This window comes from Gallus gallus, chromosome 1 (genome assembly GCF_016699485.2).
Source record: "Gallus gallus isolate bGalGal1 chromosome 1, bGalGal1.mat.broiler.GRCg7b, whole genome shotgun sequence".
Taxonomy (NCBI): Eukaryota; Metazoa; Chordata; class Aves; order Galliformes; family Phasianidae; genus Gallus; species Gallus gallus.
The window spans coordinates 63,181,637-63,198,137 of NC_052532.1; the positions used below are offsets into that span (position 1 = coordinate 63,181,637).

Here is a 16,501-nt window from a genome sequence, read left to right on the forward strand (position 1 = left end):
GGTTTTCTGGTTTGTAATTGTTGTTGTTGTGTTGTTTTATTCCTCATCATCAGTTTTTTGGCTTCTAAGTATGGTCCTTCAGGCTGAATTCCTTGAAGCTTTGTGCAGAGGCAAGGGTTATTGCTGGCTGCGCAGCCTGCAAGTTCAGGACTTGTACTCATAAATCTCACAGTGCCAGTTCTTTTCCAATCACCACATGATGAACAAGTTCTGAATCTACTCTAAGCAAAAAGTAGGATCACAGAATTATGAAGTTTGGAAGGGAGCTCTGGATGTCATTTAGTCAAACCTCCTGTTCAAAGCAAAGGCTAACTTTGAAGTTAGATCAGGTGTTTCATGCTAACATCCGTGTTTTCTGGGTTTTCTTTTCATTTCTTTATTGTTGTGTAGGGAAAAAAAATACCACCTGCCTTTATGTCACAGAAAATCTCTGATAAAGCCATTATTATTTCCATTTCCAAAGTTACTTTAGGTTTTGTACTTAAATATCATAAAGGAAATTCTAAGCAGACCTCATTAAAAAGTTTTTGCTGTAACGTGGTTTAGTTATTTAATGTATTAGTAGGACTTAACTCAAAAATCTCCTTAAAAGAATTGGAGAGAATTTTAAAATTATGTATTGTTTCACATACGAGTTCACTCCTTTGTTCAGTTCTGTAGATGTTGTGCTTTTGTAGACATTTTGGAAAAAAATAAGTCTTGTGAAAGAGACCTTTTCACAAGAAGCAGTTAGTATCTGCTGGACGGAGGGTGGGATGAGGTGCCTTTAGGTTTTTGATTTGTGATAGGGATTTAAAAAAAATAAATACAGTGGCTTTCAAATTCTTTGGTGTATTAGAAGTACACATAATTTTATGTTCAATTTATAAACCAAACTTTCTCCCCCCTACCTGCATTTCCCCCCTTGCTAGTGGCTGCTGGGTTTCCATCTGGACAAACTCCTCTAGAAACGAAACTGGCTGAAATAAAGCTGGCTGTGCAGTATGGTGCCAGAGAGATTGACATCGTCATTAGCAGGAGCCTGGTGCTGAGTGGCCAGTGGGAAGGTAAGGAAGCTGAGTCTGTATATGTATGTGCTAGTTCTGTTTCTTCCCCCAGTTTCTACGTTATTAGTCCTTAAAGAATTTGATCCCTTCTGAAAGGGTAGTCAGGCACTGGAATGAGCTGCCCAGAGAGGTGGGGAGTCACCAAGCCTGGTGGTGTTCAAAGAGTGTTTGGATGTTATGTTGAGGGACATGGTTTAGCGAGAACCATTGGTGAAGGGCGAATGGTTGGACTGGATGATCCTGTGGGTCTTTTCCAACCTTAGCGATTCTATGATTCTACCCAAAGACTGTCTGATAATCTGGGACACTGAACTAAATCAAAATAATTTTACTGAAATATGACAAATTACCAAATTTTTTAAAAAGAATGCTGTTACAAGTTGGGAATTCAGAATCACTTTATGCTTTAAAAATTGGGTCTGTTGTTTCTATACTTTTGAGCATTTTGCATACAGGATTAAAAAAAATACCAAGTGAAATGGAGGAGAAATGAATGCCTGCAGTCTTTGAACAGTTTTGTTAAACCCCCCAAGGGGCTGCTAATGTAAATGATATCTTATTAAATACGCATTTCAGTTCTTGACAAAAATGTGTATTTTTGTTGTTTTCTTTTTCAAAATTGAGGGTACAAATTGACTACTCATATTATTTTTGATGTTCCTGTGCCTGTAGACTGCAACTAATTAGAAAGAACAATAATGCTGAAGATGGTTTTTGCTCTAATTGCCTCCTTAATGTACTGTGAACGGTTTGCCTTAAGTGCTGACAATGCTCCTATAACTAATCTCAATGTGAAGGTAAACACATCATTGTCTTGGAATGAATTTTCCATTTAATTGTATAATGCAGTACTGTAATAGCTTGTGTGATTGGAAGACTCCATAAAAACACTGGTACCTGTGTTTGGTTAAGGAAGTAAAGACATCATGGTAACAGATCATGTTTTCTGATTTTGAGCTTCTTTCAATTATCATTGAGAATTGAATTTTAAAAAAATAAACAAACAAAAACCACATGAAGTTTGTACATCTGTTTCTTCAAGGCTCATATCCTGTTTTCCACGTGGTCTTATGTCTTGACCTCTTCATCTCCATCCTTTGTCCTGAAATGCATGCAGGTTTACAAATATTTGGCTTCTTGAAGGCAGACATTGTGGTCATTTGTTTCCATCTTAAGTCATTTAGATACAGCCTGGGAAACTGATGGAAGATGGAGACTAGGTGACTGAGGATGATGGTTCAGATTCTGTGTTAGCCAACATTAAGACTGTATGCACACTTTCCTGTGCCATGGCTGTGGCTTGTAACAAACCTCATTTGCAGGTAGAAAGCATGTTGCTCCTCCAGTGGAGATATTTAACAGGTCTTAGATACAGAATGACCTAAGTCCAGCAGTCTTTCTCCAAGACTTAGAGAGAGAGAGTGAAAAAAAAAAAGTCCATCACACTGAACTTGGAAATCAGTTTGAATTTGTATCTAAAAAAGTCTGCTGCTATCTTAGAAAAATTTTTGACTTAACCATTCTTACTGTGCTTCAGACTTTGTGGTACATTGCTGTTCGATGCCAGTTGCACAGAGCAGAGGTCAGAAAGTTAGGGCATGCAGTCAGCTGCAAGTGCAAGCCCAGGATTATACTGCCCAGGATTAAGAGAAGAATTGAGAAGAAGCTCAGGTTGATTCAGAGAGAGTGTTTTTATCAGTGACTGAAATGGACTGGACAGACACTGTTAGTTCCTTTCTGTATGGGAAGTTAATTGTTTCTGGTGATCGTATGTTACAGGGAAGGAGGACGTAGACATAAGAATGGTGGATCTAGTATAAAGCTATCAATTTACTAAATAAATAAGTTAAGATTGATATCTGATTTGCTATTTATAGTCTTGTATCTACAGCCAAGGTCAGAACAAGCTCAAAAGGCATCCATGTCTTGGTAGTGGTTGGTTAACATATCTTTTACTGAGGGTCTTTTACAGCTGTCTTGCAGTTATGATAGAAACTCTGTTTATACTTAAAACCCAAGTATATTGTTATGGTTATTTTGTTATGTTGTCATTTTTTGAGATCTCAGATACTACTGACAAATAAATATGCACCTGGTAGAGTACTTTTATCTTAACTGTTCGTGTATTTCTAGCTTCATATATTTTTAGTCTGTGTCCTAATTGGGGTCACTGTGATAGAGTAGTATTGCTCTGCGGTTTGTTTCAAAAGCTGGTACAGTTAGTGAGTATTTTATTGCATGAGTGTCCAACCTTTTGGGTTGCCTGGGCCACATTAAGTGAAGGAGAGTTGTTCTGGGCTATATATACATAGGCTGCTCCAAAAGTAATGCCTCCCATTTATTTCCTTGGAAACTACAACAGATACAATGAGCAGAGTGATTGTCTATGAAAGTCACAGTTTGATAGAGCTACAAAGCACTATTTTTTAACAGTCACCAGCATCAGCATTTTTTTTGCCAGTGATGAACAAGAGCCTGCATGTCATGTTTATCACAGTGACCCACTCTTGCTGTTGCCCCTGCTGAAACGCACCACCCGCTGTCTCACTGTTCTCACATCCACTGTTTCATCTCCATCAGCAAGTATTGATGAATGTCGGTGGGTGCAACTTTTTCTGCGGGAAAGAATTCAGTGACACGCCTTTACTTTGAATGCTCTTCCCTGTCAGATGCCCTTTTGTCAGACTACCCCTCCGCTGCCATCTGTCACATGGGAACAAAATGTAATGGAGTATTGGTGGGAAGGTTGAACCTCTACTGCCACACTGCCAACATCCATTTCTGATGTTGTGTGCCAGTAAAGTAGGAGGCATTACTTTTGGAGCAGCCCTCATAAAATATCTAATATAGTTAATGCATATAAGTAACAGAACTTATTTTGACTGTTAATGTTTTCATTAAAACCTTAAAAAAGAAAAAAAAAAAGGCGGGGGGGGGCAACAAAACCATAAAACAAAACCATAAAAACTGGGTTATTTGATCCTGTTTTTGCGAAACTAGCTTTTTGGGCTGGTTTGATGGCAGTAGTTGCCATTCTGAGTGAGGTCTCAAGGTGCTCATAAGAGAATTTTTGATGAAATTTTCCTGAACAGGAAATATGCACGGCTACATATATTGCACTCTTCACCGGATCATGTTTAGCCAATGTATCCGAGTGCATGCAATTATTTGCTATAACTTGAGCTAGTGCTGCACTGTGCCCTACCCTTCCACTGGTTTCAGCTGAAACAGCTCTAACAGCACTGCAGTATTTGGTTGTTGCTGGGGGATGAATGCGTGCCCTGGGCTGGGCCCAGGACTGAGCCACTGTCATGATGGCACAGGGCAGGGGGCAGGCTGCATTTTGAGCAGTTCTTTAGTATTATTGAGGCTCTTTATGTCATTAAAAATATTTTTTCTAGATCTGATCTTTATGAGGTAATTGTTAACAGGTTTGTAATAGTGCTGAACCTGAAAGCAGCTTTATTGGGCAGCTAATTCAGGTTGGAAAAGAACCTTAAATGAAATTTAAGTTTATGAGCTTATATATACTTACCTTTTACAAGCAATTTCCTTTTAGAGCAATAATACATTAGAATAGTTTACTCAACCACTGTCTTGTATTACTTAACGAAGTATGAATTAAGCTTAAAAATCAGAATTTAGATTGTGCCTTTAACCACAGAATGTGGAGTCTGTAGGTAAAGTGTGTTGAAGCTGACCAACAGATCACTGAAAGAAGCTGGATATATTCTCCATACATATCATGGTGTTGCTCTACCTTCTGAAACTATCTGAGGTTCTATAAAATTACTTCTAGTTTCACAGCTTTTAGCAAACACTGGATATACCGCAACGTCAGTGGCTTCCAAATACTTGACAACCACTAAAAATGGTTGATTATCGTTTGCTTTATGTCAGTTGAAGTTTCCTGTTAAAAAAAAAAAAAAAGGAATAAAAATGGAATAGTCCAAGAAGTTGAAACATGGCTGCATCCATGAAATACATAGCTGTAACCTCATGATGAAAGCTGCCTTTCAATCCTTGCTCATAACTATTCAGTATGAGTGCAAGGCCTTTTTTCAGTAATTGGGGCCCCCCTTTGTAAGCTGCAGAGATAATCTGTATACTACCTGTTCTGCAGACTTGAATGAGACTCTACATGTTGTTTGGAAATATTTTATTTGAATTTTCTGTTTTTTAGATTTGCAAGCTGACTCGGGATTGCAAAGTCTGCATAATTTCTTTCTTATACTGTCAGCAGCAGCTCAGACTCCTGAAGCCAAATTCTGTTTTCAGTTTCACGTGAATCACTGGAGCCTGGAGTTGCACATATGTGGCTGAGAGCAGAACTGATAGAGTCGTGTTGTGCTGATAGCCTTGTGCTTGTCATTTTGTTAACAAACCTGCCATTAATGTGCAAGACAGAAGGCATTCCAGCTCATTTTCCAATTTCCTAACATGATTACCTTGATCTTTTGGTCTAACAGGAATTGAAACATTGTCCCTTCTCATCTCAGTTTCTACCCTTGACATCAGTCAATGTGAATGACTAGTTGAAAACAGCAAATAAGCTAAATTTAAAGAAAAAAAAAAGTGTTTTTATCACCACATTTTTGGAGAAGAGCGGTTTCATAAAAATTAAGCTGTTTTTATTCTTCCTTTAACATTTTCATACCCTGGGTAGGAGATATGTATTATTCCCTTTATTATGTGATTTTAGGACAAATGTATTATCACACTCATTTTAACTGCTTAATCAGTGGAGGTACCGCAGACTGCAGCAATGAGCATCTGGCTGTAAATATAATCTATATAGCATAGCTTGCTTTGATTTTGGTTTTGTTTGTTTTCTTTGTGTGCGTTTGTTCCTGATTTAATATGAGTAGTGTTAGTGCTGTGTTTGAGATGCTACACAGTATTGCCCATTTGCTTTGAGAGCTCTTTGTTATTTTTTCCACTGTTTTTAAGAGTCAAAAGAAGAATCTCTTGCAAGCTTTTCATGGTGGTCTTAGCTCATAGCTGAGTATATGCCTCTGGAGTTTCCTGTGTTGGAGATTTTCCTAAATGCTTTCTGCCACTTCTGCTAACCAGAGCAGCTCCATCTGCTCTGCCAGCTACTACTGGTGTTCTGCACAGGTCAGAAGTACACCAAGAGCCGCAGTGTCCAGCTCTGCTCCTGTCACTAAAGAGCTTGAGAGAAGCAGATAGCTACAAGATTGAAATTTGGCAGCACAACCTGTCCTAAAAGTGGCCCTGGACTTCTTGAAAAAGTGAGCGTGTATTCAAGTGTGATTAATTTCAATCACTCTTCAGTCTTTTGAGAGGAAGTTTTGAGTTGATCAAGTAATTCCTCTTTTTATTTAAATCTGATTGAGTACCCTTTTTATTTTTGAAAGCAGTAGGAGTTTGTGCATTTTTTTTCTGAAACAAAACAGTGCCTGCTTGATCTGGGACTAAGGTCTCAGTCTCAGGTGCTCTGGTTATTTTTCTCTTTCCCGGAGATAGTTGCATTTCTATTTGTACTTTTACTGTAGGGCTGAGAATATCCCATGGCTGCCAGATACTCTATGCAATAATTGATCTGTGAATAGAGTATGAATAAAAGAAGAGTATTTATTACCCACACACCTGCCCCATTAACACATGCCTACTGTTCCACCACCTCAAGTAACCTGACAGACACAGATGACTGAAGATCTTCAGTTGTTCCTGTCTGTGGGTTGATGCGTGCTGTCAGATAGAGAGACTGTTCAAATGATCTTGGCACTAATTGCATATAAATGTACTTTCCAACAATAGAGAGAGTGCTGTAGCTGCAGAACTAACTTCGGTGAACAACAGTTACGGAAATAAAATTTCTTTTCATGGAATCCAACCTAAATGTACATTTTGTTGATTTTGTTTTGACATTTTTGGCAGTGTATCTTAAAGGTAGAGAAAACTTGAGTCTTTTCTTGTTGTTACCGAAACTAGAACATGAAAGCTGCTTTTTCTGGCTTTCCAAAGGCTTCAGGAAAGAGTCACTCCACAAAAAGAAACTGCGTTTGGATCTAACACGAGTAGCATTATCAAATGCACAAGAAAATAGCACAGGTGCTTTGTATTTCCTTTTTTTTTGTGTGTGTCTTGATTTGATGTAGAAGGTTTTGGAGTATCATCAATTGATCAATAAAACATGTTAGACCGCATGCTATTACTGATTAATTCACACCTTTGGTACACAGTAAGAAACAAGGTGAAGCCTGGTGTCTATAAAGGGACTTGCTAAGTACGTTAGCCAGTTGTCTACTAATGTGTGTAGTATGTCTCTGAGGACCACCGCAGTGATCCCAGCCCCAGCAGCCTGGTATACCCACAGCATCAGTAGGACTCGGTAACATGGCAGGTAAAGGAGGTGTCCAGCTGGCGAGCCTTCTTTGGGACTTGCCTGGGGACTGAAACAGTATGCTGAAAAAAATAATCCTGGACTTTACAAAAATTTGTTAAAGCTGTGTTTTTGCCTTCTATAAATGAACTTTTCAATTTTGTGTGCTTAAAGATTGAGTACAGTTTTCTGAAAAGGACTCATAAAAGATACTGTTTGCTTATTTTGCCTTTTTTTTTTCCTTCTAATTCAGATTCCAGAAACGTTGGCAGTGCACCGTAAGAGCTGCTTTTCTCCCCGCCACTAGTATTAGATGAACCTTAATCATCCCCAAGTGGCCAGATTGTAGCAGTTATTGTCATGGTTTCCATAACTTCTCACTCTTTTAATCTCCCCAAGTTTAAAATTTCGTGGGGGCACTGCTGAATTTTGCCAAAAAAGGGTGGGACATTTTCCTTGTGCTCCCATTTCCTGACTAGGACTTCAAGTTCTGCCTTTTTTAAGGAACTCAGTAGACCCAAGTCCTCAGTAACCCCCTGAGGGGGGTTCACAGATACAGATCCATGCAGGGCTGTTGAGCCATGAAGGTGCTACTTTGAACCTCAGGGTCTCCTTACCAGCGGTGTTAGCAGCCTGTCTTGATGAGGCTGCATATTTTCAGGAAACTCGTGTTTTCACAAAGCTTAAGATGGAATCTAAATATCTAAACAGAGGCATGTAGCTCCCAATTGGCCTCCCTAAGACTGTCCCATGGGACTGGGGGGTAGGATGGGACCTAATAGAGATGAGGTGCCTACAGGAGTAACAGTTGGAGGTCAAGGGGAAGATGTCAGGGGACCACAAGTGGCACCAAGGTCTGTAATTAGAGAACTTGGTCACACTTTTGTTGTCTCATAGGTTGAGCCCTGCAAAGATGGCTGTAGGGAACAAGGAATGTGGTGACATGATGTGCAAGGGGAAACATAATTGTGCCTCAGTACTAATTCAGTTTATTTCCAAATTTATTGCTGGAAAAGCTGTTTTAAAATCAATTTTGTACATCATAGTATTTTTTTTTTTTTTGCTCCTGATGTATTCATGAGTGTTTGGCATACTGTGCACATTAGTAGTTTTGAGAGAAGCGACATTAATAGCTATTAAGTTCAGTCTGAAATTGTGTGGCATTGTTAATTACCTCCAGTCATGTAATTTATTGAACTTAGAAAACTTAAGTTCTTGAGTGCTATGACTAATTATAAGATTGGAAATTAATCCAGAAGTGGAAATTACAGCCATACTTGAAAATGTCTCTCAGCCAACTTTGATCATTTTCAAATGCTTTTATCCACAGGTCTGTATGAGGAGATCCGCCAGTGCCGTGAGGCCTGTGGAGAAGCTCACATGAAAACTATCCTAGCAACAGGTGAACTAGGGTCCCTTGCTAATGTCTACAAAGCCAGTATGATCGCTATGATGGCAGGTAAATATAAGTCTTCTTCTTTTTAAGCTAAGAATGTCTTTACTATATTATTCATGAAGCGTAAAAAAGTCTCATCGTGAAAGTTTAGTTTTGCCTCTAGTAGGCAAAAATTGTTATGCAGCAATTACTGAAGTTGCAGGTGTAGTAATGAAGTGTCATTTGTTTTGTATAATCTACAAAAAGGTATGAAATGTTAAATAACACTTAGAACTGCTAAACAACAAGATCTGTAGGAAAACTAGCATTTGTTTTCAAATGTCTGATCTTTGGTATTTTTAATAAGGGCACATACATTTGGGACAGCTGCACATTATCCACATAGTGTCAGTGAGTATACAGATGTAGTGTGGGCAGGTGGCCTTTTATAAATGTGGTTGGGCACTGCCCGGAGAAGACTTACACTGACTAATCCTGTTTTTGTTTTGTGATCACTCCTAATCACCACTACAAGAGTGTGGTTTGAGTAACCCAGCTATGCTGGAGATCCATCAAGGGGAAGACAGCCAATGCTGCAGCAGGTACTGGAATATTCTAGGTTATAACTGCTTTTAACTGGCGCGCTCAAAAGTGGGACACAATACTGACAGTTAAATGATGTTCAGTTTTACCTACTTTAAACAAGACTTCAGGGCTGTGGTTTAATACGATCTTTAAGATGCAAAATGTTCTTTGGACTCTGTTCTAAACATCTGCTTCTTCCACCATACTTGAAAGGGGGCACTTCAAGTGTATTGGCAGAGGGAAATGTAAAGATATCCTGAAAACCACTGTTAGTCCATATTCTAACTAAATTTTGGGTCATTTTTGTTGATTTTTTTTTCAACTGTAAGTTCTTCAGACATGAAATCTCTTATTTTAGAGGAAGAAAAGGTAATTTGAGTGTCTTGTCTGTATTTAAATAAATATTCAACTTGCAGATGACCTTCTTGTCTTTTTACACAGTGCTATGCTTATCTACTTCAGATGGAATGAGAGGCTTTTTATGCTTTTTACTTGCTCAGCTACAAAGTCAATTAGTATCATTAAGTACATAGTACCAGTATTATGTTAGTAAATATTGTTTTTAATTAGAAGAGGTATAAGAAATGTATTTCCTGTCATTTATACCATTATAATTATAATCAATTTATTTTATTTTATTTGTTTTTTTAAGAAATCCAGACTGTAAAGCATGAGAACATTTTCAGATTTTTTGCTGGTGTAATTTTTTTGAAATACAGCAGATGGCCCTATTGTTAATGATTTTCCTTGCATGGTTATTCATTTTATAAGGTACCTATCCATACGAGTATGTGCAGTAATTCCCTTATGTCAGTCTCTTGCTTTTTCTTTGTGGGTAAGTGTAAAAATAAGAATGTATATGCATGCATTGAAGGCCAAATTTTCAAACTCTGACTTGTCAGAGTAGCTGAGAACCTCAAATTCCAGATATTTGTTTGATTTGCATACTTGTAATATTTTGGGGAGAAAGAAACTTGGCACGGTAGGTTTAAGCTCTCGCTTTTGTGACCATATGTTTTTACAACTGGTGCTCTGATTTAAATGAAAGAAAGAAAAGAAGGTTTAGCTGAACTTGTGGATATGCCAGATCCTAGGGACTTTTATTTGAAATAAATGTAAAAAAGCAGCACCTCTGATAAACCTGATGCTAGTGATTAATTATATGTGAGGAAATGAGTCACACAGTATATTGGATTTGATTGCAAAACTGGTTTTAGAAGTTTTTCTGCCTCTGGCCTCTTGTTCTTGTCCTTGAACCAAAATTTGCTTCTCCTTCAGCTGTGCTGTTAGAAGTGCTCAGTAAAACCGAGTTATCAAAATTGATAGCTGAAAATTACTTCAGAAAGGGATAACTAGTTTGGTTTTTTTTTTTTAGATTGATTATGTTTGTTTTGTTTTTTTTTTTTTTTCTTTTAGAACTGTCACCACCTTAGGAACCTAGTTTACTGCCTTGCCTTTCATGCAGTTGTATCAGTGCAAGTATGTGGCATTGAGTCCTTAACCTGCTTTCACTATGCAGTGCATAATGAAGTCTACCGTGTCGGGAGTACAAAATCATAGCCTTACATATGTTCGCATTACTGTTGTTGAGCATGCACACTCACACATAGATCCTGAAGCACTGAGCTGTTGCAGCATGTATTTAAAATGCATGTACATGGGTCGCTCCAAAAGTAGTGCCTCCTGTTTGTTTCCAGGGAAACTGCAATAGCTACAAAGAGCATGATAACACTATTTGATAGAGCAAATTCTCAGCTACAAAGCACTGTTTTTCAACATAGTTACTACCATTAGGTATGCATTTTCACCAACGATAAACAAGCCTGCATGCTGTACTGTATAAAAATCTGTACCAGCAAAGGTAATCCACTGTTGCTGTCATCACTACTGAAGCACACCACTCACCACCTTGTTGTGCTCACATCCACTGTTTCGTCTTCATAAACATTCAGCAAGTGTTGATGAATGTCAATAGGTGCCATTTTTTTCCACATGGAGGAATTCAGTGACACCCCTTTGCTTCATACACACTTCCATATCAGACACCATTTTGTCAGACTGCCCCTCTGCTGTCATATAGCAAACAGCAACAAAATATAATGAAATATTGTTAGGAAGGTTCAACCCTACTGCCATACCACCAACATCCACCTTTGGCGTTGTAGGCCAGTGTAAGAAAATAGCAGACGTTACTTCAGAGCAGTCCTCATATTTCCCATCTGTCTCATTTGTGAGACTCAGAAGGCTGGGGACAAAAGAGTGTCACAATGCATATTTAGCAGTAGCCACATGATTAAAAAGCTTGCCTGGGATGTCTGGCACCTGGGCTCACTGACTGAGGTCTCCCACACAAAGGTGAGTTTTATCTGTATTTGCCAGTAAAAGTCTCAATCCCTCCTTATAAAATTACTCTGTTTTTCACAAAGCAATTATCTGAGCAGGGAATACAACACAGATGACTCCTCTCCCAAGTGCCTTTCCAAAATTTCTGTGCAGTCATCCTTGTGCTGGTGTGTGCACAAGTAGTGATTGATGTGTGCTGGGAGGAACAAGTTCCATTCAGTCTGATTCAGCTTCCAAGTAGGGGGTCAGCTGCACAGATGACTGACTTGAAAAGGCATGCCAAAACATCAAGTAGTATGATAAGTGTGCACCTCCACATTGGCTGGAATTTTAAAATAATTCTAACAGCCATGTTCAGGCTGCAGTGGTGTGCCTGTGCACTTCTATATTCAGTAGTGTTTGCATTGACCATGTCTGTAGGCAAGCAGCTGTGCTCTGAAGCACAGTTTTTGCCCGTGAAAGAGGCTGAGCCCAGCAGGATGTGCAGCTCCAGCAGTGCACTGGAGGCCAGGGACAGCTGTAGAAAATGTGGTTTGTACGACATTCTTGTTGGGGAACTGTGGGAAAAACGGTGTCTTCGCAGTGAATTAGATAATAATTTGCCTCTATTTGGAGCAAATACAATAATTTGCGTCTTTTTGGCTCATTCTGTGTCTGAAACCATATCTCTCCTAAGTAATGTGACTACTTTTTCTTCCTTCTCTAGCACACTCCATAGAGAAAAGGACATCAGAATGGAAATAAGCAACTAGTTCTCTTAAGTCTTTTAAGCAACCCTTTTACATATTTGACTGACATGCTAAAAATTATTCTGGAGTATTTAAGTATCTATTTCTGAGTGCAGTTCTGAAAGAGGCTGACAGCCCTCTAAGGACAGTGAGTCAGCTAGCAAGAATAATTCTTGCAGTGCTAAGGAGATAATGGAGAAGGTAAGGAGTGCACAGCAGTGGATCTGTGTCACTACCAAAGAAGCACATTGTTTTCAGAAAGCTGAGATAAAGTCTCAGAGACAAATCAGGGAATTTTTGTTCATAGCTTGTACTGTCCACTGCCATTTTTTGGGCTTCTTAAAGTCTTTATGGTGGGTTTGAGCGCACGAGCTTCCCAAGGGCAGCTGTCTGCATCTTTGATTCTACCAAAAAGTTTACAAACGCTGAGCAGAGCAAACTAATTAGTGATTTTCAGCATCTGATTTGGTTGAGGTGCATTTCTATAGGAGAAACACAAATGTACATCTTTGTAATCTCATCAAGAAACAGTTCTGAGGAACATGAATAGGAGTGCTTGGCTCCCCAGTACTAGTGGGAACTGCACTATGTTTCTTCATCTTGTTGTCTTTAAAAACAAACAAACCACAAACAGATCTTGTTCACTGTTTTGTTATGACAGGGTGACAGGTTTTTTATTGTTAGATTTTTTGACAAAAACTATATTATAAAGTGCCAAGGAAGCCAGATAAGGAAAGGGAAGATGGTAAACTTGCAGTGGGAAGGGAAAGATTCAGTAAAGATGCGGATGACTTAACTACATAAAGTTTTTATTTTGGAAAATTACATTTTAACAGTATTACCTATTTACAAAAACTTTATTATTTTACAGAAGAATTTATGTTGATTAAGGAGGGAGAGGTGGAGGAAGTGACTAAGTAAATGTGCATTGCTTTAAAAGTGAAAACTTCTGTGTCATTTTAACTGTGAAAACTAATCTCTACAGTACACTTCATTTACTTCATTCTTTAGGAATTTGATAGAAATGCAGCAGTGGCATATGAGAGATACTTGTCTTCATTATAAATAACTAAACAAGTACCTATGTAAAGGTTAGGAAGAAGAGACGTGTGCTCACTGGAAGTTCTACTAAACATATAGATTTCAAACATTTTTTGCGGATCATGAAGTAGTTAGTCAAATAAGTTGAGATACTAACCCAGTTGAATTTAGAAAGGGAATGAGTTAGTGCTAAAAAAACCCTAACATCTAGATTTTCTAGCATAAAGAAGCACGCAAAAATTATCAAAAGGTGGCTGAGGCAATAAAGTCTCTCATGCCGATAGGCCAGAAGAAGAAAATTAAACCACGTGGAATCTGCAGACAGAAATCTGGAGATGTTTTGATAGTTTTAATTGCAAAGAGAGCTGAAATAATACAATTGTAATTTTCCCAGCAGAACCTAAAGCGACAAATAGGCTGGCTTTGTCTTAGCTCTAGGGAGAAACTGGCTGAGAACTATCGTAGTCAGTCTTCGCCTCTGAATGCAGAGACACAAGAGTTCTCCTAAGAAAACTCAAGACACAAAAGTACTGCTTGAAAAGGTTTCCTCAAAAGTCCTGAAGATCAAAACATCCCACCAGACAAAAAGCTAGTCCTGAATGAAGAAAAGATATAAAAGTTCAATGAATAAATGAAGAGGGTCCAGGGAATGTGGTTTGGAACATCAAAGAATAATGCCTAGCTACACAGCTCTAAGTGAAATTTCTATACTGTAATTAATGATGCTGTAGATCCAATTTTAGCATGAACAATGGGAACACAAATTCTGAAGTACTAATAACTGTTGCTGTTTTGAGCAACCTCTTATAAAGATTTGTTTGGAGCCAGGATAGTTGGTGTGGCTTTAATCATTTGAGTGTTAGGGATACATTTTATACTGTTGGCTGTGGGCTGCCATGCTCCAAAGCAAAAGTTCTGCCAAGCAAATGTTTAATGAAAAAAAGTGAGGAGACTTAACTACCAAAATTTGATTGAAAAGCTAGACATTCTTTGTGCAGATAATACTAATGTAGTAAATAAGACTGATGAATAAGTAATAATACTTGGCACTTAGGTAGCTCTTTACATTTTCAAAGTACATACAGACGTTAGCAGAAGAAATCTCACAACAGCCCTGTGAAGTGTGAGATGAAGATCGTAACAGACAAGTCAAAAGTCAAGCTGAGATCGGTTGTGAGGTTTCAAATCCTGTGTTCACACCAGAGGTTGGAGGTTCTGTTCAGTAGCATTTCAGCTGTATTACATTTAAAGAAAAAATGTGATTTAATTATGTGTCTACATTCAGCTGTAACTTGGTACTAGTAAGACAGTTATTAGAGCCCAAAGCAAATGAAGGGTGAATCAGGGGCAGAGGCTTGGTAGCAGAAATGAAACATGATTTCAGTTTGTGTCTTTTTACAAATCTCAAACACAACTAACTGTATTGAGTTTACTGTGTATCTGTAAAAGGTTGGCTTTGCCATGTAAAGAGACAGTCAGAAATCAGGAGTCATGTGTTTATCATGTTCCTAAAGCAGACCAGATGAAAACTGTCTGTTCCTTTCTACAGAAGCGAATAATCTGTGAGTGCTTTCCAGGGTGACTGATGATGTTAAGCTCTGGCTTCGAGTATAAGCCTGGGGGCAAATTGGTCAGTCCTCAGTCTCTGAATGTATGGGAAGAGGACTTACTCTCTGACTGGTGAGTCGGTCTGTCTCAGTCACAGTCTGGTGGTGGTTTCCTCTCTCCCTCCAATGAAGCAGGACCAAGAGCATCCAAGCTGCAACACTGATTACTTGTGCTGTCTTGACTGAGCTGCACTCAATGGAAGGATATTGAAATGCATTCTGTTCTTGCACTGCCTGCTTTCTTTAGCGAACAAGGCACAGTGCAGAGGGCGTTCTTCTACTTGTATTACCAAATGGTATTGAGTAATCCCAGTTTTCTTTGACTGTGATCTTCTGGCAGTACAGATTAGATTTACCGTGGGCTAAATTTCTGAATTCCTTTAGTTTACCAGGAGTGCATTATATGATGTTTTTGTCAGCCCTCTCCAATTTGAATATTAGCAGAAAATACCTAATTTGTGCAAAGACCTGCCCATTCCTTCAGAATTTTTAGATAAATTTGAACTTTAAGAGTTGGGACTACTACAGGAGTAGAGTTGGAACTACTACTACTACTACTTCAGCTCTTACCATTGTGAGGATGCATTGTTATACATATGTTCAGTATCATGGCCTTGGGTACTGTCTTGCAGCGTAGAAGTGGTTGCACTGTAAGATACTCATCAGGACAGTATTTAACAGTATTGAATCATTGGCTCTTGATAACTTCACTGTGTTTGCTGCAACGCTTGTCTTGCATGCTGCACAGTCTGCATGTTCACAGCTCCGGTTAACATCACTGAAAGTTCAGTGCAAGGAATGGACATAAAACATGCAATGAAAAACCAAGATAGAGAGCTGGTGACACTGCAAGTGACACAATCTGACTATAAAGTTTGAATGACATTATGGAATAAAAATGGTTTGTGATTAGGAGTTAGATCAACGAGTGTTCTTGGCAACATGGAATCTTTAAATATACTTTGTATAAAAGAAGGCTATATAGGAGCAAGTGACGCCATTTATTCTGATCCAGAGTGGGGAAAAAGAAAAGAAAGAGAAATAAAAAGGCCAGTAGTATAAAAATGCAGATAACTGCATGTTCAGTAAGACAGTACAAGGATGCTCCCTTAAACGATGTAATTGCCTACAAGCTTAGCAGTGATACTGCAGCTAATCACTAGAAGTAATGTAGGTGCAATAGATAAGCTTGGAGTTGAAAAGTTATAACAATGCAATCACAATACCCTCAGGTTTGGATTACTGATGAGGGTCCACACAAAGAGTAGTAACACAAAACCAGAATTGGGCTTGAATAAAGCAGACCTGGAAAGAATGCAAAATGAGACTTAAAAATCTACCTGGAACTCAATTATGTATGTATAGAGAATCAGAAGTAAAGGGATGGTTAAGAAACACTAGTGTAGGCTGTAATGAAAAGTCTTACCTGT

At 38.5% G+C, this 16,501-nt stretch overlaps 1 protein-coding gene across 10 annotated transcripts in view; it reads left to right on the plus strand.

Moving 5' to 3' along the window:
- Positions 1-16,501, plus strand: part of DERA (deoxyribose-phosphate aldolase) — a 54,337-nt gene that overhangs the window by 12,861 nt on the left and 24,975 nt on the right. For 9 of the 10 annotated variants that reach the window (NM_001397107.1, NM_001397106.1, NM_001006248.2 and 6 more), the window contains 2 exons: positions 912-1,046; positions 8,723-8,851. In NM_001397107.1, coding sequence (NP_001384036.1) covers positions 912-1,046; positions 8,723-8,851 — 264 coding nt within the window. Of the gene's footprint in view, positions 1-911; positions 1,047-8,722; positions 8,852-9,302; positions 9,773-16,501 lie in introns of those variants that run through there. The other variant, XM_046939296.1, reaches the window with a different exon arrangement.